At 49.5% G+C, this 22766-nt stretch overlaps 1 protein-coding gene across 1 annotated transcript in view; it reads left to right on the top strand.

Annotated features, from left to right (window-relative positions):
- Nucleotides 1-22766, top strand: part of LOC144724948 (thyroid peroxidase-like) — a 35426-nt gene that overhangs the window by 4419 nt on the left and 8241 nt on the right. The window contains exons 3-14 of the mRNA XM_078604286.1: nucleotides 753-846; nucleotides 1769-1938; nucleotides 3719-3851; nucleotides 7742-7871; nucleotides 11558-11764; nucleotides 12432-12950; nucleotides 13769-14027; nucleotides 15236-15406; nucleotides 16641-16878; nucleotides 17454-17659; nucleotides 18800-18970; nucleotides 21837-21968. Coding sequence (XP_078460412.1) covers nucleotides 753-846; nucleotides 1769-1938; nucleotides 3719-3851; nucleotides 7742-7871; nucleotides 11558-11764; nucleotides 12432-12950; nucleotides 13769-14027; nucleotides 15236-15406; nucleotides 16641-16878; nucleotides 17454-17659; nucleotides 18800-18970; nucleotides 21837-21968 — 2430 coding nt within the window. The remainder of the gene's footprint in view (nucleotides 1-752; nucleotides 847-1768; nucleotides 1939-3718; nucleotides 3852-7741; nucleotides 7872-11557; nucleotides 11765-12431; nucleotides 12951-13768; nucleotides 14028-15235; nucleotides 15407-16640; nucleotides 16879-17453; nucleotides 17660-18799; nucleotides 18971-21836; nucleotides 21969-22766) is intronic.

The raw sequence follows: 22766 nt of genomic DNA on the forward strand, positions 1-22766 counted from the left end.
GAGATTAGACTTTAGAAGACTCTCAACAGACGACACAACTAGAGGCTCTTATTGTTAAACTAAAAACTATTTTTTTTATTTGACCAGTTAAGGCCCACTAAGCTATATAGCTCTTTTTCAAAAGCGACCTTGCCACGAACGATATCTCAAGAAGTGGCTTATCGTGTGGAAATGTATAGCTGCCAAATACTCTAAACGCATAGTCTTTGGTTCTTTCGGTAAAGTCACGTAGGTAGAAAAATAATAGCAATAGCAAAAAAAACTGCTGAAGTACACTTACTTCACCAGTTTTTTTCTGTGGTTGTCCCACCTGATGACGATTGCTTGTGTTGCAATCGAAACGTCGTGATCTATTTTCTACCTACGTGACTTTACCGAAATAACCAAATAGTATGGATTCCTTCAGTCACGAAGGCTCCAAATCAGTCTAAACGCATCTTTCTAAATGTGGAAGGAAAAACCGGATGACCCGGAGAAAAATCCACGCAACCACAGGGAGAACACGCAAAATCCACATATACAGCAGTACGCGTCAGGGTGGGTATCGAACCCGCAGACTTCCTGTATACCTGGCGAGGTAGTTAACATCTCGCCACCGTGGCGCCCACTGGCTTGCCTTCTTCTGCCGGTCGTTTGGACACCACGTGCCCTGCCCCTGTATTCTTCTACCAACTATTTCTGATGCTGCTGCTGCTGCTGCTGAAAATATAACCTAGTAGCCGTGATGACTCACGACGACGCTTTGCACACAGGCTACCTGGGAAAGCTGGGAGACCCTTTTGTGAACACCGCCGTGCAAGAGGCTCTGCACATGGTCGACAGCGCAATTTTCAACACGGTGAAGAGGTACCGCTCGCCTCCAGTGCATTCCGCTGACGCGTTCACGCACCGTCGCTCGTTTATGAATGACCAAACCAAAGTGCTTCAAAAAGCAACATGCATTCGTGGCTCACTACAGTACTGGCATAATAATTTCAATGAGCGGTGTTATCGCGCGCCACGTGTGAAGCGTGCGTGTTTCCCGATACATCATCGCCGTCGTGTGATGAGTGTTTGGCGTGGCGGTTTGCGTACTGCGCTACGAACCCGTAAAGTTGAATTGCGCTCTACACCGGCCTTAAGAGTAACTCGCTAACAGCACTTTCCTGGCAGGCTAAAAGGTTCAATGAGGAAATCGCCTCGTTGATGTTTTCATATATTTATATGCACACTTGTCAGAACATTCACCTTACTGAGCCTATAGGGTATTTATATTTCGATTTAAAGCTTTCGTGACTGCAGGGATTCATATTTTTGTATCTTTCGGTAAAGTCACGTAGAAGGGAAATAATAAAATAATAAAAATAAAACATATAACAAAATACAATTCTCACGTAATAAAATACAATTCGTGAGAATTGTATTTATAATAAAATACATTTCTCACGTAATAAAATACAATTCGTGAGAATTTTATTTTATTACGTGAGAATTGTATTTTATTATGAATTGTATTTTATTATGTTTTATTTTGTATTATTTTATTATTTCCCTTCTACGTGACTTTACCGAAAGAACCAAGAAGAGGGTATTTATAATTAACACATACTTATGGATACGCATTTCGACTTTGCGACTGGTAAAGCCATAATTCATTGTCCTGGGTGTAAAAGTTGAAATTATGTAAATTTGGCGCTGTTTGGGTCGCCAACCTTCATGACATAGATGACATCAACTGTGTGGATAACTTTTTTTGCTTGATATTTGTTGTTGTTTTGTTTTCTTACAGGAGCTCCAGCATTAAGAAGAGTCTGACCCCCGTAGAGCTCTTGGCTTTCTTTAAAAGGCCTGAGCGCGAGAGTCAGCAGATCAACCGAGCGGCCGAGGTTATGGAAACAACACTGCACCTCATCAAACACAAGGTTCACCAGCGGCACAAGCGCTCCATCAATGCCACAGGTGCATTACTCTTTCAACGGCCCTGCATTCCTCCACTGCTATCTCTCTCTTTCTCTCTATGCGTGCGTCCCATTGATGGGATGTGGCCGTTACAGAATTGTGGCGAAAGGAAATTGACTCACAGTTGGAAGGTTGTGAGGTCAAATTCTGGTGATGGGGATCGAGTCAATTATTTTATCCTTCCAGAGTCAATGCAATTGTTTTAAGAAGCCGGAGCTGTGGTTATCGTAGAGACTAGGCCCGATCGTGAGAATGGGAACTTTCTGAATGGGTGGTCAGAGATGCCAGCGGAGATGAGAGCTGCCCCCCATTGCCTCTTTAAGCAGGGAGACATTCTAATACATAATACTGTAGAGGTTTTTTGGGTTAGATCGCGTAAATATATAAATGTGTCGTTAAACCCGCCACCACCCGACATAGACAACTAATAAGGGTTGTCACGTAAACAGAACATGCCAATTCGTCACGAGTACAGCACAAATCTGGCTGTCGCCTGATGAAGCTAGTTGTAATTATTGGCAAAACGTCGTACTCCGATTGCAAATGTTGTGGTTTGGCTCTCCAACACACCGGTTAGTGCTGTACTAGTGACCAATTGGCACGTTCTGGTTACGTGACAACCCTTACTAGTTGGCTGTGTCGGGTGATGATGGGTTTTAACGACACATTTATATATTTACGCGATCTAACCCAAAAATCCTCTATTATGTATGATATTGGTCGCGTGTTAAACAGACATTCTAATGTTACAGACTATTGGCCAGAATATTTTTGTCAGTACACTTTAACACGATTGTAATAACTAATTACTGATAAGAGAATATATCAATACAGGTTGCAATTCACTGCCTTTTTGAAATTCATCGTCACCAGCAGCCATGGTCAATCCACTGCTGGATGAAGGCCTCCCCAAGTCACCGCCACCTCTCCCGATTCTTCGATGCAACACTCATCATGGCACCTGCATACAAAGCTGATTTCATCACTCCATCTCGTCGGTTGACGTCCTGGAAGATGATTTCTGTTCTTTGGCTGCCGCTCTGTTATTTATGCTTGACAATGGGCCTTCTGGCCAAAGACCACTTTTGATCTTTGTAAAAAAATACGCTGCATTGAAAATGTGTATTGTAGTCTAGTGCTTCGCAGAGCTTCGATACTTAAAACTCCCTGCCCTTCCCCCTATCCTTGAGTCACTAACACCCACGCAGTACAAGTTTGTTTTGACTCTGCCACAGCAAATGATGATTGCGTGTTTGCTTGAGTATGACTAATGCAGTGTTATCCTCCAGTAGATGTAAATGATTTCCATATCATATCAAACGTTTGCGATTACCTCCACTGCTGGAGATGACACACACACACAGATGCTAAGCCATCATTCTCAAGGAAGTAAGGATTGTCTTCACGAGACAATGCTCACTTCTCACTCTGTAGTGCTCATTTTACCAGCCCTAAATAAATGATGATGATAAAGGTGGTGGAATGATCCCCCCGCCTTAGAATTTATCCCGTCTACCGTATTAAATAAGCCTGCAATCATCCTACCAGCATGAAAATAACTATTTCAATATTCTCTAAAATGTAGGAAAGGGGAGGTGTGTGTGTGTGTTAGATATGGGGAGTCGAGGGTGACGTCACTTTGAACAACAATGGCACGAACAACACTCATGTGTTTGTTGTTCGCGTCTCCCCAAATCTCAAGGTCTAAGGCAGGGAGGGAGGGAGGGGGGGGAGAATTGTTCTAATGTCAACGCGGGGGTCTGTGCTAACACCGCCGCAGACCTGCTGTCAATGGACGTGCTGCGGACAGTCGCCAGCCTCTCGGGCTGCAGGCCGCACCTGCAGACCCCCGCCTGCCCCAACACGTGCCTCGCCAGCAAATACCGCAGCGTCACGGGCGCGTGCAACAACAGGTGCCGCAACCACGCACGCGCGCGCGCACAATGACCCCCCCCCCCACTAACGCCCCCCCCCCACCAACCCCAACACTAACCTCCCCCCCCCCCCACTAACCACCCCACTAACCCCTCCACTGACCCCCCCACTGACCCCCCACTAACCACTCTACTAACCCATCCCCTAAACTCGACCACTAACCCCACCCCACTAACCCCCCAGCTAACCCCCCACTAACCCCCCACTGACCCCCCCCCCACTAATCCTCCCACTTACCCCCCCCCACTACCCTCCTAACCCCCCCCACTAACCACCCCAATAACCCCTCCACTGACCCCCCCCCCCCACTGACCCCCCACTAACCTCCCACTAACCACCCCCACTAACCCCCCCACTAACCCCCCCACCGTCGTAGCCTTGCATTGCCTTGGCGGGGGGCAAAGTAGCGCTGTGCGCGCCGTGACGGCGCACGGGGTGGTGATGGATGGGACCCTCGCCCCGGCGCTCATGTGTTTATGGTTTAACACGCTGCACCAGGCACTCGTTTAAGGCCGAGGCAACCTAGTGGAGGCTCGGTGGGTGCTTTAGACGTCACTCGCCATTGATGTGAGCCAGGGCCGAGTAATGAACTCGGATCACGGGGGTTGTAGCCCACGGTGCGTGGACCACTGCTGCCCCCCGCGAGCACCCACACAAGGCAAAGATCGCCCGTATAGCCCTTGAATAGACTGTCGGGGCAAGTGCTGTTCGCGAGCGCCGATGGAGGCCGTGACGGCACACGAAGGGGGCGGGTGGCCAGCACCACGCACGACCGCCTTTGTCTCCCCAGTGGCGATGTTTTCTACACAGCACACCGCACCGGGTACTCATTTGAGGCGGAGTCGACCTAGGGGAAGGCGCAGGGACCGGCTCAGATCGTCGTCACTGGCGTTGACCGTGAGCGGGAATCGAACTTATAGCGCAGTAATCAATAAGCGCTGCACTACCGCTCATAATGCACACAACGCTCCACACACGCGCACTTCAAGGGTCACCAAAACTACTTCTCCTCCGTCTCCTCCTCCTCTTCACACCCACTGAGGGATCCTCCACTCCTCTCTCTCTCTCTCTCTGGATCCTTGCACCAGCCTTCATCTCAGGCCACCCAGAATCTACCAGGCTCGGCTCTCTTGCTCAGAAAACCACTACCGTCCATCGGTCGTGAAAAGAGAGTGCTTAACATCTCAATTCAAACGTCCACTCCCCCACTTCACGTAGCTCTCGCTCGCTCTCTCTGCCCACTCAGTAGCGCGCGTTAGGATTGTTATCGTTGCAATGCGCCTGTTAAAGGTCCTGGGGGGATATCCTGGCGGCAATCGAGCTTGCCATTGAGACAGCAGGTTACAGGTGTCTCGTGGCATGAATGTCACCACGTGTGCCCGATTTCAAAGCGTGCCCGCTTCCTGTTTGAAAAAAATGCGTTAGCAACACTGCAAATACAATTGCCGTCGAGCTTGCCATTGAGACAGCAGGTTACAGGTGTCTCGTGGCATGAATGTCACCACGTGTGCCCGAAATCAAAGCGTGCCCGCTTCCTGTTTGAAACAAATGCGTTAGCCACACTGCGAATACAATTGCCGTCGAGCTTGCCATTGAGACAGCAGGTTACAGGTGTCTCGTGGCATGAATGTCACCACGTGTGCCCGAAATCAAAGCGTGCCCGCTTCCTGTTTGAAACAAATGCGTTAGCCACACTGCGAATACAATTGCCGTCGAGCTTGCCATTGAGACAGCAGGTTACAAGTGTCTCGTGGCATGAATGTCACCACGTGTGCCCGAAATCAAAGCGTGCCCGCTTCCTGTTTGAAACAAATGCGTTAGCCACACTGCGAATACAATTGCCGTCGAGCTTGCCATTGAGACAGCAGGTTACAAGTGTCTCGTGGCATGAATGTCACCACGTGTGCCCGAAATCAAAGCGTACCCGCTTCCTGTTTGAAACAAATGCGTTAGCCACACTGCGAATACAATTGCCGTCGAGCTTGCCATTGAGACAGCAGATTACAAGTGTCTCGTGGCATGAATGTCACCACGTGTGCCAGAAATCAAAGCGTGCCCGCTTCCTGTTTGAAACAAATGCGTTAGCCACACTGCGAATACAATTGCCGTCGAGCTTGCCATTGAGACAGCAGGTTACAAGTGTCTCGTGGCATGAATGTCACCACGTGTGCCCGAAATCAAAGCGTGCCCGCTTCCTGTTTGAAACAAATGCGTTAGCCACACTGCGAATACAATTGCCGTCGAGCTTGCCATTGAGACAGCAGGTTACAAGTGTCTCGTGGCATGAATGTCACCACGTGTGCCCGAAATCAAAGCGTGCCCGCTTCCTGTTTGAAACAAATGCGTTAGCCACACTGCGAATACAATTGCCGTCGAGCTTGCCATTGAGACAGCAGGTTACAAGTGTCTCGTGGCATGAATGTCACCACGTGTGCCCGAAATCAAAGCGTGCCCGCTTCCTGTTTGAAACAAATGCGTTAGCCACACTGCGAATACAATTGCCGTCGAGCTTGCCATTGAGACAGCAGGTTACAAGTGTCTCGTGGCATGAATGTCACCACGTGTGCCCGAAATCAAAGCGTGCCCGCTTCCTGTTTGAAACAAATGCGTTAGCCACACTGCGAATACAATTGCCGTCGAGCTTGTGGGTATCAACCTAGGTTCAAGGTCCCGGGCTGTCAAATACAATATGAAAAATAAGAATAGGCTTTACCCTACCTTGATTTGAAGCTTTCGTGACTGCAGGAATCCATTCTCTTTGGTTCTTTCGGTAAAGTCACGTAGGTAGAAAAATAATCGATCACGACGTTTCGATCGCAACACAAGCAATCATCATCAGGTGTGAAAACCACAGCAAGAACATTTTTGAAAAAAGTGGCGATTTTTTCTTAACCTTGAAAAAAGTTATTGCTGTGGTATTCACACCTGATGATGATTGCTTGTGTTGCAATCGAAACGTCGTGAGAATTTTATAGATTTATTTTTATTATTGTATTATTTCCCTTCTACGTGACTTTACCAAAAGAACCAATAATATGAATCCCTGCAGTCACGAAAGCTTTAAATCGAAAAGCCTCTTATCTATTAAACCTTAAAAAGTGCTGTCTGTTGATGCCGACTGCACACCTTTGTGGCCATGTCGCTTCTGAGAAAGAAGCGAATATCTCAGTGGGTTTTAACCTGGAAAATTTTAAATTAAATTAATGTGATTTGTTTACCTTGCGTAAACTTTGCACTCGTATCGTGTTTTTGTATATTGTTTGCTATTGTAACGTTCTGGACATAGGTCAAAAATAACTTTAAAACCTCATCGGATTCCTCCAGTAATACATAAACATTCCATGCTCAGCAACTGCGCTATCAAAATGAATTTAACAAAAAAATTACACTCCTAAACTGCGACAAGATCTCTCCTCCTCGCCGCCGATGAAATCCCACGCGAAGTTGAGTGCTGGGGCCCCCCGAGTTGGTACGCAAAAATCTGTCAAAGCTTGACCCCCCCCGCCCCCCCCCCCACTTGCGTACGTACGCTTGACGCAGCTCCAGAATCCTATAGAACGGCCGATATTTAATCCACGCAGAAACGAGCAAGGAATAATAATACTATTAACGTGTTTAAGCAAACAGATAGTCCACACCGCCGGACTATCTAACACATTTGAAGGCCAATGTCGACACATCATTATCGAGGCTTCACCACCCAACCCCCCGTTTCCTATGCGTACATTGTCAGTAGACCCCCCATACGCAAGCGAACGCATTTGAGTTAACCACCCCCCCTCCTCCCCCCTCCATGGCGTACGCACTAAACGGATGGCCCCGTAGCGGCCCTCTTGACACCACTCCCGACGAGGCGAACCTCTTTCAGGTTCAACCCCCGCTGGGGCTCGACGAACGTGGCGCTGGCTCGCTGGCTCCCCGCGGAGTACGAAGACGGCTTCAGCGAGCCCAAGGGCTGGAACCCCGACCGCGCCTACAACGGCTTTCCTCTGCCCATGGTCAGTGAGCCTTGAATCCGGGGCGAGGTGCCCCTTTTTTAAATCCTTTATATTATGTTCACTTGCTTGCTTGCTTGCGCGCTTACGACCATGCAAATCTTTCGGTCGTTTTTTAACCCACTTCCCGTGATCCAATCGAGCTGACATTTTGCACACAGACTCGTTGTGCGTGACAATTTATTTTCGTGAAAATTTTTTTCCATAATTTTACACTTTTAGGAAAAAAACATTTTCATATTTAATTTAAAATACCAATGTGATAAAAATGAAACTCTTACTCAAGAAAAACAGAAATGAATAATAAAATAAAACCGATGCCACGCATATAAAGGATTTATAGTGAAAAACTTTGTTTTTACGGGTTAATTTTTTGTTTCTCTTGTTTTGCTTGGTCGAGTAGCATAGTTATTTCCATCACGGATGGGGGTTTGAACTCTGTAAGTTTTGCCCGTCTGTCTAAGGGGCAATGTTCAATATGAATTTGCATGACTGCACGTGCGCGCTTGTTTCCCCAACTTGCGCGTACGGCCAAGGGGGAAAAGCTTCATCCTGGATTGTACGAGAAAAATAAGCACCTTCGTCAAGTAAGGTTTGGTTTTAATCTTATTTTGAAGCTTTCGTGACTGCAGGAATCCATACTCTTTGGTTCTTTCGGTAAAGTCATGTAGGTAGAAAAAATAATAGATCACGACGTTTCGATCGCAACACAAGCAACCGTCATCAGGTGAGACAACCACAGCAAGGAAACTGCTGATGCAGGCCAGTAAGGTGCAGTTTTGCAGCATTGTAAAAAAAAAACATACACAGGCTAAAGACGTTATTCAAATGGTAAGAACAGTAAGTGGGCTTGGGCAAAACACGTCGCTTGAAGGAATCACGGCCGATGGTCAAGAAGAGCGATGGAGTGGCAGTCAAAGAATGGAAAGCGTCCGAGAGAATGTCCATCTAGGAGATGGAGCGATGGAATAATTTGGTCTCTAGGTCGGTGGTCTTCATGGCATGGCCCGCGGGCTACTTGCGATCCCTGGTGGCCTTTAGTGCGGCCCCTGGCAATACACAACGAGTGAAAACACCCTCCTACCATCGCCAGCGTGCTGCTGTCAAACCCCCCATGGTTCCAAATGTGTGGCGACCCTCACACCGATGAAGTCTTATCGGCGAAAGTGACCCCCCCCCCCCTCTGAAAATTAATGAAGAATGTTTGCTCGAGGTACTGGCTGGGTTACTGCATTGCGATACCATGAGAGATGGTGAAACATTGGAGAGGACTTCATCCAGCAGTGGATTGATCACTGCTGATGATGATGCAACAATTATATCGGCATAGAACATGTGTTACACTGAGTAATCGGACAGCCTAATAATGATAATACTTCCATTTATGGAGCGCTTTTCATCAAGGATCTCAAAGCGCTGTACAGGACACAGCAGCAGACACTCAGCATGAAAAAACAATTGTTTTATAAATGCATTTTAAGAATCCATTCACTAAATGAACTAAAAGTTTAGTAATCTGAAGCGTATAAATAGGTTTTAAGACGATTTTTTTTATGTCCATAGACTCAGAGATCCCTGATATATATTGAAAGAGCGTTCCATAGCCTGGGGGCTACACGGGGAAAAGCTCAGATCACCCATCGACAGAAGCCTCTACCTGCCAATGCTTAACTATCTTCTTGGTTCCTTCGCTAAAATTTAGATTTAAAGCTTTCGTGACTGCAGGGATTCATCTTCTTGGTTCTTTCGGTAAAGTCACGTAGAAGGGAAGTAATAAAAGAATAAAAATAAAACATAATAAAATAATTCTCACGACGTTTCGGCCACAACGCAAGCAGCCGTCTTCGGTAAAGTCACGTAGAATGGAAATAATAAAATGATAAAAATAAAGCATTTTTTTATTGTTTTATTTTTATTATTTTATTATTAAAATAAAACATTTTATTATGTTTTATTTTTATTATTTTATTATTTCCATTCTACGTGACTTTACCGAAAGAACCAAGAAGATGAATCCCTGCAGTCACGAAAGCTTTAAATCGAAATTGAATGCTTAACTAGTCAATAAAAAGCAGTATAAGAGAATAACATAAAAACAAATTAAGGCTTCTTCGCTATTCTATGAAACCTGACCCAGTATCCATACTCTTTGATTCTTTCGGTAAAGTCACGTAGGTATCAAATAAAATAAATCGCGACGTTTCGGGCGCATCACCTGATGATGGACGATTTATTTACATATATATTATTTTTACCTACGTGACTTTACCGAAAAACCCTAAGAGTATGATGATGGACGCTTGTGTGGCGCCCGAAACGTCGTGATTTATTTTATTTTGCTACCCACGTGACTTTACCGAAAGAACCAAAGAGTATGGTATGGATTCCTGCAGCCACGAAAGCTTCAAATCGAGATCTGACCCAGAATGCTGATTCGCACTGCTCAAAGCGGCCCATGCAGAGTAACGGCCGCCCAGATGTCCCCAAAGGGCAATCACCAAAGGTGATCGTCTGCTGTCGTTTGAGGGCATTGAAGGGGTTCTGCTAAAAATCAGCTGGGAAGCGGCTCGCAAATCGGAAGCTTGCGAGTTCAAATCCTGCTCGGCGGGTTGACTCAGCCCATCATCCCTCCGCAGTTGATGAAACAGGAGCAATTTTGCCGGGGGAAAACAAAACAATGGCTGCCGTGTGGAAAGACTCAGCTCCCGTCATAGGAATGGGGAATTTTCACCGCTGGCTCCGGGCTGAGCACCGCATTAATGCTCACGCGGGCAGTAAATCACTTTAGCGGGCAGGCCGTCGTGTACTGGCATCACTGCCCAACAAATCCCGACAGTGAAAGCCAACCCGCAACTAAAAACTGTGGAGAAATAACAATGCCCAGAATAACCATTGTTACGCACTGCGCTGTGTATATGCTTCGACCGGTATTCTTTACAAAGGTGAAGATACTCTTAGGTTTTTTTCGGTAGTCACGCAGGTAAAAATAAATTATAAAAATAAAATATAAAATTATAGAAATAATAATAGAAATAAAATAATAAATCACGACGTTTCGGGCGCAACACAAGCGTCCGTCATCAGGTGGGACAACCGCAGCAAGAAACAGATGCTGAAGTGGGCAAAAGAGCTGCTGTAACAAGACGCTATATAGGTAAGAGACGGGGGAGGAGCCAGGGAGGAGAGATAGAGGAGGGGGGGGGGGGAGTGGGCGGGGCTGGCAGTGGGAGGAGGAAGACACTGGAGATCAAGTTCATTTCAAGTTAATTTATTATGTATGGCCCTGTGAGCCATTCGGCTCTTGAATCGGGTGCAACCGCAACAAACAAAAAACAAAAACATGAACAGAAAACATCTTAAAGTGAATATGTGACTAAGTTCAAACAGAAAATCCAAGAAAAGACAGCAAAATATTGCAGAAAAAAAATCACCGTACACCAACGCTGTGTGCAAAAATCCCAGTGGGATGCGGATATGAAGGGGGCTTTTGGCTGAGTTTAGGGGGGTTTTGGCTGAGTTTAGGGGGGTTTGGCTGGAGATGCCAGCAGACTCTCTGCTGGGTGTCAAACCAACCGCGGTAGCGTACGGATTCACAACCCCACGGGGCCTTGCGCCCAGCCCTTGGCCGCTGCCCGCGCAAGCCCCCCGTGACACGACGTGATTGATGCTGCCCGCCCCTCTTCCATCAGGTGCGCACGGTCTCCAACGAGGTGATGAGCACCCGCAGCGGGCAGCTCACGGACGACGATGTCTTCTCGCACATCATCGTCGAGTGGGGGCAGTACGTCGACCACGACTTTGCGCTGACGCCCCAGAGCCTCAGCCAGACGGCGTTCATGAGCGGCCTCAACTGCAAGGAAACCTGCGACAACCGCAACCCCTGCTTCCCCATGAAGGTGCCTCCCCCCTTCCCCCCCCCCCCCCCCCACAAAAAGACTAGGCAGCCGGTTCCCACCGTGTAGCTCCTGTAGGTGCGGAACGAAACGTCGGACATCATGCCGAACGACACGCGATATAACCCGAAAGAACACGAAAGACAGCCCCTGACCTATATCTTTTTCACTGTTACAGCCTCGAATTACTTGGACTCTTCCTGCCTTTCAGATTCGGATGGTTGTTCTCGATATCTGTAATTTGCTTTCCATGCAAGCTGGCCGATTATTAATTTGCCCTTCAAGTTCAACCAAACCCCCTTCGTCCGACTCACTGTCAGCCATGTGTATGAATTAAGACAAAGATCCCCTGCATAGCCTTAACAGACTTTCGCTGTTAGCGAGCACCTATGAAGGCCAGCATGGCACACGAGGGGGTGGATGGCCAGCACCACGCCCGACCGCCTTTGTCTCCCCAGTGCTCATTTAAGGCTGTCGACCTAGGGGAGACCCAGGACCGGTTCAGATAATCGTCACCGGTGTTGGCGGGAATCGAACTCGGGTCGCCGGGTCCGTAGCGCAGCTGCACTCCACGCACACGGGCCGTCGTTACAACACGTGCACAATCCACCAATAGACGCCCACTCATAAGCCCGCCCGCCCGCCCGCCCCCCTCGCGCGCGTCACACAGGTGCCGGCAAACGACCCCCGCGTGACGGACCGCGCTTGCCTGCCGTTCTTTCGCTCGTCGCCCGTGTGCGGCACGGGCGAGCAGAGCGCGTGGTTCGGCGCCGTGGGGCCCCTGGCGCCGCGGCAGCAGATCAACGCGCTCACCTCGTTCATCGACGCCTCCACCGTGTACGGCAGCACGCCGGCGGCGGCGCGAGCCCTCCGCAACCTCGACGGCGACGAGGGCCTCATGAAGACGAACGCGCGCTTCGACGACGGCGGCCGCGAGCTGCTGCCCTTCCAGACCATGGGGCTGCCGACGGCGTGCGCGCAGGATCCCGACGACCCGTTCGGCGAGCGCATCGAGTGCTTCGCGGCAGGCGACAACCGCGCCAGCGAGGTGCTCACCCTCGCCTCGGTGCACACGCTGTGGGTGCGCGAGCACAACCGCCTGGCGCGGGCGCTGCGGCAGATGAACCCGCACTGGAGCGGGGAGACGACTTACCAGGAGGCGCGCAAGATCGTGGGCGCCCTGCACCAGGTAACGATTAGGCCGCTGTAAGTGCACACGTGACGATGAGCCGCTTTGTTGAGCTGCCACATGTGGCCCAGGTTGCTTCCGGAAAAAAATAGCTCTGTTGCTCAGTGGGGGTCTTACCTCTGGAAAATAAAAATTGGTAAAAACAGTTTCTAGATTTCTATAGGGTGATGCTGCCCAGGCCCGGTGAGATGGTTACATATGGGGCTGATCGCACTACTCATGGGGGTCCTGTCGACCGCAATTCTGCCCTTTTTATCCTAGGATAAATGGAAGATATAATATAGTTAACTTTTGGGGTTAGATCGCGTAAATATAAATGTGTCGTTAAACCCGCCACCACCTGACACAGCCAATTAGTGAGGTTTGTCACGTGTCCAACCTATATTATGGATGATCTTGGTCGCGAACACCTACGTGTTCAACCAAATGGCAGATAATTGGGTGAATTTGCTGGCGTGTTTGGGCGGCGCCTGTTAATGCGGAGATGTTTACAGATTATAGGATGATTTTGGCACTTCTGGAATGGGCACGTGATTAGTCTGTAAGCGCAAAACAAAATCTGTGTTGAACAACTGGGCTTCGACTGGGACCATCCCAAAGTGTACAAATGGTAAATGCATCCATTTAGATCGTCTACACTCTGTGGATGTTGCAAGGCACAGGTGAATACCCAGACAATGATCTATTCAGGCTATACATTCACGCTGCACTTGAACGTGTTTTCTTTTCTAAGCAGATCACGCGACAAAATCAATTGTACATATCCACGATGACATTGTCTCCCTTTTCCGCCGCCGCCGCCGCCGCCACCGCTGCAGATAATCACAATGAGAGACTATTTCCCCAAAATCCTGGGCGAAGTGGCCTTCGAGGAGCATATTGGATCCTTCAAGAGCTACAACCCGGGCATGAACCCCACGGTCTCCAACGTGTTCACTACGGCCGCCTACCGCTTCGGCCACGCCACCATCTCGTCGCAAATCCGCCGCCTCGACGACAACTTCCAGGAGCACCCGCGGTTCTCCACCATAGATCTGCACGAAGCCTTCTTCTCGCCATGGAGGATCATCAAGGAAGGTCAGGGGGGGGGCGGTGGAGGTGGTGCGGGTGGAAAGTTTACATCCGGGAGATAAATTTCCCGTGACTGTTGGTTCCCGAACGCTCCCAAGTCGCTCCTTGAGATCGGCGAATGATGAACTTTTTGGTGGTTATTTGCGGGACCTTTTTGCCAGTATTAAAAATTATGAAAAAGAGCAATATATTTTAACCTTTCTGACAATAAAACAGGTGTTCAAACGCCAAATAGAAACCTTTTGCAAGGCATCGACACTGCATTAACCACACGTACTTGTGGTGAACATGCAAACAAAAATACGCTCTGAAAATATTTGCCTTTTGGCGTTCTCTGGTCTGACACTTAACACCTGTTTTGTTTCCAAAAAGGGTAAAACCTATTGTTATGTTTTCAAATGCTGTGAATATATATCTATTGCCTTTGAAACTGATTGGCCTACACCAGAGACAACCTTCTTTATAGCCTTGTCTCACCGGTGTTTGACCAGAGAACGCCAAAAAGCGGCTATGCGGTCGGATGTGGGACAACATTTCGTGTGTACTGCATGTGCCATTCGGCAGATATCTTTCTGGTTTCACTTTGTGTGCTCTCTTTTGAAATGCATCTACTATCGCATTGAGCGACGGAAACTTTTACCTCTTTGCATCAGCTCATCTTGGAGTTATATTGATTGGCCAATGTTTTTTATGATTATTTTCAGAGTATAATTATTTGTAATGGGCCAACCCTTCAAAAGTCCAAATGTACGTAGAAACTGACTTTCCATGAACAGTAGAATGTTTGAAAGTTTCTGACGTTGCATTCTGGGTACCCATGATGCAGTGTGGTATCTTATTTATGAAAGAACCATCGTCTGCACAGTGATGCATTCCCGGACCAAACCATACGTTACTTGAACTGTTTCATGAAATATAAGCACAACTCTATGCTGTGTCTGCACACTTTAATAAGAATCTATATTTTAGTCCTGTCTATTAGCCTTTCCAGACAGGTTTTATGAGGCAGAATCTAATTAAGCCGGGAAACTCTGGAGCAATTTCGACCTTCTGGGTCTCACCAGTGGAGTCATATCCAATTCGTGGACAGCTTATTCACAAAGCCACTTTGTGCACCACCACACGGCACTTTTCGATCACCCCCCCTCGCTCGCAAACCGACGCCAACGCCCCCAACATCTTCCACCGCCCCCCCCCCCTCTGCGTCACCGCAGGAGGGTTGGACCCCCTTCTGCGGGGGCTGCTGGCGCGCCCGGCCAAGCTGTTCGTGGCCGACCAGATGATGACGGAGGAGCTGCGCGACCGGCTCTTTGAGCTCACGGACAAGGTGGCGCTTGACCTCGCGTCGCTCAACCTGCAGCGGGGTCGCGACCACGGCCTCCCAGGTGCCCCCCCCTACCCCCCGCAGCACACCCCCACCCCCGCCCGGCATCGTCCGTGACGACGTCACCGATCACACGCCGGGTTGGGAATCGTCCCCTAGTGGATGCTGGGGGCCCATGACTGACTACCTGGGCAATCGCCCAATTCCTTGGTGAACTGCAAACGATAATACAAACGATCTGGCCTCTCATCCTCCTTTTCAAATCCTGATCATGATCATCGTCGTCATATCATCGTCGTCATATTCATGATTGCTGCGAATGACACCATCATCATTGTCATCGCCATCATCTTTATTCTATTGGAATTTCTATAATGTACGAATAATAATTGTATTATTTATCCAGGAAAGCCACACTGAGGCGTATGACTCATTTGCAGGTTTTCATTTAATGATGTTTTCAGTAAATTAATGGCGAGTATTTATTATACAAGTGGGAGGAATCCGGAGCACCCACACACAGGGAGCATACAGATGGAAACAGATGGTGATTAGTCACCTTGCTCTAATGCCTTCTCCTGGTGAACCAGGGTATGGCACCGTGATGCACAAGAGAAGGGAGTTTCGCAATATTGTGTGATCCTCCAACCCTTGCCTCCATAGTGCTGGATTACAGGCGCGCACCACTGCAACGAACACAACCCGTTGTGTTCACAATTTATTTTAAAGTCATCGATGGGAATGCCGATCAGAGGATTTCAGTACAATTGCCGAACCTCCACCACGAAAAAATTACTATAATCGCGGAGCACTCTCGCCCGCCTCTCACTAGAGGTCGCAACCGGGTACCCGATACCCGTACCCTATCCGATACGTACCTCGCTACCCATACCCGGCCGGGTACGGGTACCCGTTTGCGACCCTGGTGCGGCCGGGTACGGGTACGGGTAGACCGTGAGTCACTGGTGAGTAACTGTTTGTCACTCATTTCCCAACGTCTTGTCTCTTCTCACAATTCAAGTTCCTAGAATCAACCCACCCGTGCCTGCAACATGGCTTCATCCCAGAGGTCGCAATCAGGTACCCGATACCCGTACGCTACCCGTACCCGGCCGGGTACGGGTAGGGTACGGGTACGGCCGGGTACGGGTACGGGTACCCGTTTGCGACCCTGGTGCGGCCGGGTACGGGTACGGATAAGGAATCAAAACCCGTTTGCGACCTCTGCCTCTCACCCTTGCCGTGTGCCGCATCTCTCTCCTCCTCTCCATGGCACGTGCGCGCGCCGTCCAAAGGCTACAACGACTGGCGCCAATTTTGTGGGCTGGCTCGCCTGGAGACGGCCGCCGACCTCTCCAGGGCCATCTCGTCCCCCGACGTGGTGGCCAAGCTCATGGAGCTCTACGGCCACCCCAACAACGTGGACGTTTGGCTCGGCGGGCTGGCCGAGGACCTGCTCCCGGACAGCCGGGTGGGGCCTCTCTTCGCCTGCCTCATCGGGCGCCAGATGAAGGCTCTGAGAGACGGGGACAGGTGCTGCCGCCGCAGACGCAAATTTCATTTGTTGTTGTTCGGGGTCGTAACCGCTTGTGTCGAAATAGTCAGATGTTTCGCTCCGTGTGCTGGCAGCTTCTTGCGGAGCTGAATTCATACCTGTCAACCCATACGGTTTATACCCCGTATTCTTGTACAGGGAAATTTTGTTTTCATGTCCATACGGCGTATAGCTGTTTCAATATGGGCAAAAAACAAAAAGTCTATTTTTTTCTCCCTTGTGATGGGACTTTGTAGGATGAACTCTGAGATGTATAGGGGCACGAGGTGACCAATAAGGTCCGAATTGGTCTGCAATAAGGTAGGGCACTGATAAGGGGTTGACAGGTATGTGAACTGAAGCTAAACTAAGTGGGCCTTACCTCGTAGAAAATAAAAGAGTATGTGTGTACGTTGAACTTCTTTTGCACCGTACGTATCCAACCGTGATAATCGGGTTTGCGGGGGAAGGACAATCAAGTAGACGTAGATCAATCCAGACTGGCTAGCGGTCTCCAAACGAAATGACGCATTCAAGTTACTCTCCTCCACGTGCGTGCGTGCGTCTCATTTAGGTTCTGGTGGGAGAACCCGGGCGTGTTTACTCCCGCCCAGCGCACGGAGCTGAGCCGCCACTCGCTGTCGCGCGTCGTCTGCGACAACTCCGGCCTCACCGAGGTCCCCGTGGACGCCTTCATCTTGGGCAGGTATCCCGCCGACTTCGTCTCGTGCTCAAGCTTGCCGGCGCTCGACCTCCAAGCGTGGCAAGAGAGGCCGACAGGTACCGGCGGTGTCGCGAGCGCCCGATTCGTTGCCGGCTGACGACGCTCAAAAGTCAGACTGGCTCCTCTTGCCGAACTGACGGTCCTCGCCGAAGGAATGTGGAATTTGTTAGTTTTTTTTGTTGTTCTGTCACTGAGTTAGGGTCACTGAGAGGGATGGGCACTGCCGCACACCCGTTGGAGCAGGGAGACAACTTGACTCGACTGACTCTGAGCTGCACTGCTCCTCAGTCATGTGTGGTGCTACTCACACCCATTCCTAAAACTAAACTATTATCTATTTTTATTTTACCAGGTAAGGCCCACTGAGCTACATAGCTCTTTTCAGAAGCGACCTGGCCGCAAATGAAGTGGCACATCATGTCGAAATTTAGAGCGGCCAAATACACGAAACGCACGTTTCTAAATGTGAAGGGAAAATCCGGAGGACTAGGAGAAAAATCCACGTGACTATAGGGAGAACGTGCAAACTCCACATGTGCAGGTGTCAGGGTCGGTATCGAACCCACAACTTCCTGTGTACCAGGCGAGGCACTTAACATCTCACCACCGTAGCACCCATCTCCTGGAGCGTGGCGGTGGTGTGAATTCCACTTTCCTTTGGCCGGGACCATTCTAAGATAATGATGCGCACACTCTCTGTCTTTACTCGGGGAAATCTCTTGCCGAGTATTTGGACTTTTACAAAAAGGCCCTGATTTGGGCGAAGTATTGTACTTTGTTCGTGTCGTGTGATTATGTCGCGTGCGGGCGATAGTGGTTAGCACACTGCACTGTGAAACTGGCATTAGACATGGATAATATCAGTGGCGAGTGACATCTGCCCCAGTCGTGGGTCTCCTCTAGGTCGGCTCAACCTTAATATATGTTGAACTTCCGTCGCACCGCACGTAACCAACCGTGCTAATCAGAGGTGCGGGAGAAATGACAACAAACTCAGTGCTTGAATCGGTACTTGGTGCGGTGTGTAAATATTATCATCGGGGGAGACAAAGGCGACTGGGCGTAGTTGCTCCACCGGACCTTCCCCCGCTCGCGCCACGCGCGTGCCTGAGCGGGCGCTCGCTAGCAGCACTTGCCCCGGCCGTCTCCGACGCAACGCTGTGGGGACCTTCATCCTCGTCCGTGACTGCGTGCAGTGGGGCGCTGCGGGGAGCCGCCCAGCATCCAGAACGGAGGCTTCGTCCTGTGCGCTAGTGGTGGGGAGCCCCAGGTGTCGTACATGTGTCACAGCGGCTACAGACTCACAGCCCCCGCCGACGTCACGTGCACCTTCCAGGGCTGGAGCAGCCCGCCGCCCACGTGTGACGGTGAGAACACGACGGCAAATCGCTGACGACACACCGCCGATTGCGTTCACCATCGTCATCGCCATCACCACCACCGGCGCCGCCACAGTTTTCCCAATTGTCATCACCACAATCATTATCATAATCATCATTAGCACCACCACCACCATCATCATCGTCACCACCACCATGATTTTTGTTCATTATGATTAGCACCGCAATCATCACTGTCATCACTGCAATCATTTCATAATCAACATTAGCACCACCACCATCATCGTCACCACCATCATCATTATCGTCACCACCACCACCGTGATTTTCCCCATTGTGATTAGCACCGCAATCATCACCACAATCATTTTCATGTTCATCATTAGCACCACCATCATCATCATCACCACCACCGCTATGCTTTTCCCCATTGTGATTAGCACCGCAACCATCACTGTCATCGCCACAATCATTTTCATAATCATCATTGGCACCACCAACATTGTCACCGCCATCAACGTGTAATCCACCACTGTGGGTGCGTGAGGGCTGGTGGACCACACAAATGTTGCGACATTTCCTTCCCGTGGCCGTCGAGGTGCCATATCCTGGCTCGCCAGGAGGAGGCGCTGCAGCAAATATGGACGAATACCATCTGTCCCATCTGCATGGAATAGAGTGTTGCCCCCTCGCACATGTGGGTGTTCTCAGGGCGCTCCTGTTTCCTCCCACGTGTGTACACACTGATCAGTAATTGGCTGAAGTCACCTTTATCTATGTGTCTCTGTGTGTTTGCGGAGTGCGCAGCGTTGTGTGATGCAGTTAAATAAATTAGGCTACTATATAAAAAAACGGATATTCTTCTCATTAACGTAAACGCCATCATTATTGTTACTATGATCACCATCACCGTCACCGTCAATAACATCATGTCACCAGTTTAAAGGCTTCAAGACCCCTTGGTGCCATTCATAAGATAAGACTGTTGTGTGTGAACATCACAACCCAAATCTAGTTGACAACCTAAATTAAAAGATCTAAAAAATAAGCGATTAAACAACTGAAAAAATGAGATACCAATGGTTAAATTTTGATTTTAAGCTTTCGTGACTGCAGGGATTCATATTATTGGTTCTTTAGGTAAAGTCACATAGAAGGAAAATAATAAAATAATTAAAATGTTAGTATCAAATATTAAAATTCTCACGACGTTTCGACTGCAACACAAGCAATCATCATCAGGTGTGAAATCCACAGCAAGAAAATGAGAAAAAAATTATTGCTGTGGATTTTGAAAAAAAAATATTGCTGTGGATTTCACACCTGATGATGATTGCTTGTGTTGCAGTCGAAACGTCGTGAGAATTTAATTGTTTTAAATTTTTATTATTTTATTATTTCCCTTCTACGTGACTTTACCGAAAGAACCAAGAATATATATATCTATGGTTACTGAGCCAATCTCAGTGAACCCTCTCATGGTTACACAACCGCCTCGTAAACGATTGCTAAAGCGAACAGAGGATGCCAAGCAAATGCGGTAACTTCGACGCGAACGACGATGTAATGTTCTCCAACAGAGAACGGACAGCGTGAAATGCTTTACTTGACGAGCCTTTCTCTACAAACGCTCTCACAAAAGGCGTCACACCCTCCCGGGGCAATTCGGCTGCCCGATTCCAACGCCCGGCCCGTGACCCACATCGGCACGTCACGCTCATCGCCGCTCCGCTGGTGCGTCTCCTTCGGCGTCGAAAAACAAACTTCCTAAAGAGGCTTCTCGTGAAGAACATTGCCAGCGTGAGTGACGAGGCTGGGCTGTGCTGAAAGAAGGCACTTAATAAGTCACCCCCCCACCCCAGAACCGCCCTGCCCTACCCCCCCATCCTCGCAAGCCAATACGGGGACGCCTTCGATTGATCCGATCATCGATTCTCTTTGTGAAACCCATGATCACGCGATGGATGCAGCACCTCCAGTATCTATGTATGTTGTATGTGTGTTGGACTTCTTTCGCACCGTACGTAGCCAACCGCGCTAATCGGACGTGCGACAGTGGCCTCAGGCATCTCTGGCGGATGCAGGGATCGCGGCGAGCAGTTCCCGACAACAATTCACAATTGTCAAGTCGTCGAATTTTACGTGCTTCTTTCGAGACGCGTCATCGTCCGCCGGGATCTATCCACGGCTGGATGAATGCCACCCCAAGCCATTGCACCCCTCCAGACCGCACGATGCGACAACCCATCTCGCTGCTTGCACACGAGCTGACCTCAACGCTGCGCCTCCATGTAGCAGTGGTTCATCTTCTTGGTTCTTTCGGTAAAGTCACGTAGAAGGGAAATAATAAAAATAAAACATAATAAAATAATTCTCACGACGTATCGGCCACAACGCAAGCAGCCGTCCTCGGGTGAAGAACAGGTCGCTGTCTTGTCTTTCCGACAGACTCTGTCTTTCCGACAGACCTGTTCTTCACCTGAGGACGGCTGATTGCGTTGTGGCCGAAGCGTCGTGAGAATTATTTTATTATGTTTTATTTTTATTATTTTATTATTTCCCTTCTACGTGACTTTACCGAAAGAACCAAGAAGATGAATCCCTGCAGTCACGAAAGCTTAAAATCGCAATATAGCAGTCAGTGGTTGTCCCAACTTTGGCTGCCACACTCATTCGTCTCAGCCACTTTACGGCAATGTCTCACACCCACGGTCCGGCGACTATACTCGTAATTCAAAAAAATGTGTTGGACCGCTGCTTGCGTCGTCAACGTGAGTAAAGAAACATTACGAAATGAAGCGTAAACTCCCCATCGGAGCCCCGGGTTAAGGATGACGATGACTGCGACGTAGACGCCGCCGTTCATTCTGCCCCCCCCCCCCCCCGTCTTAAGACGTTGACGAGTGCGCCGACGAGACGGTGCCGCCGTGCCACGCCTCGGCCTCCTGCGTCAACACGGACGGCGGCTTCGAGTGCGCGTGCACCGACCCCTACGTGCTCGCCGACGATCGCAGGACCTGCATCGGTGAGCCGCGCGCACCCGCCAATCCCCCGCACGCTTGGCAAGCATTCACATGTAGAGTTTGTGAGCGAGTTGATATATGGAGATACACATTAATTCTGCTTGTGTTAACCTTGCAGGAACTGGACGTGTGAAGTGTGTGTGTGTAGCGGTTAGCGCTACGCTGCGCTGTGAACCCGGCAACACGAGTTCGATTCCCACTCACGGCCAACACCAGTGACAATTATCTAAACCGGTGCTGGGCCTCCCCTAGGTCGACTCAGCCTCAAATAAGTACCTAATGTGGTGTGTAAACGTCGCCACCAGGGAGACAAAGGCGGCTCGGTCGTGGTACCTGCCTTCACAGGTGCTCGCCCCAACAGCACTTGCCCCAACAGTCTGTGTGGGTGCTTGTGGGAGCAGCAGTGCAGAGTGGTCCACGCACCGCGCGCTACAACCCTCGGTGACCCGAGCTCGTTACTCGGCTCACGTCAACGGCGAGTGATGTTTAAACCACCCACCGTGCCTCCGCTAGGTTGTTAATGCACCAGATTCATGGGGACACGTGGAGTGTCTATGTGTGTGCGCGTGCGAGCGGAGGGAGCGATAGTGTAGCGGTAGTGTAGTGGTTAGCGCTACGCTGCGCTATGAACCTGACGCCCCGGGTTCGATTCCCGCTCACGGCCAACACCAGTGACGATTTTCTGAACCGGTCCTGGGCCTCCCCTAGATCGATTCAGCCTCAAATGAGTACCTGGTGCGATGTGTAAACATTGCCGCTAGGGAGACAAAGGCGGCCGGGCGTGGTGTTGGCCACCCACC

The sequence above is a fragment of the Lampetra planeri genome, chromosome 22 (genome assembly GCF_965212315.1).
Source record: "Lampetra planeri chromosome 22, kcLamPlan1.2.h2, whole genome shotgun sequence".
Taxonomy (NCBI): domain Eukaryota; kingdom Metazoa; phylum Chordata; class Hyperoartia; order Petromyzontiformes; family Petromyzontidae; genus Lampetra; species Lampetra planeri.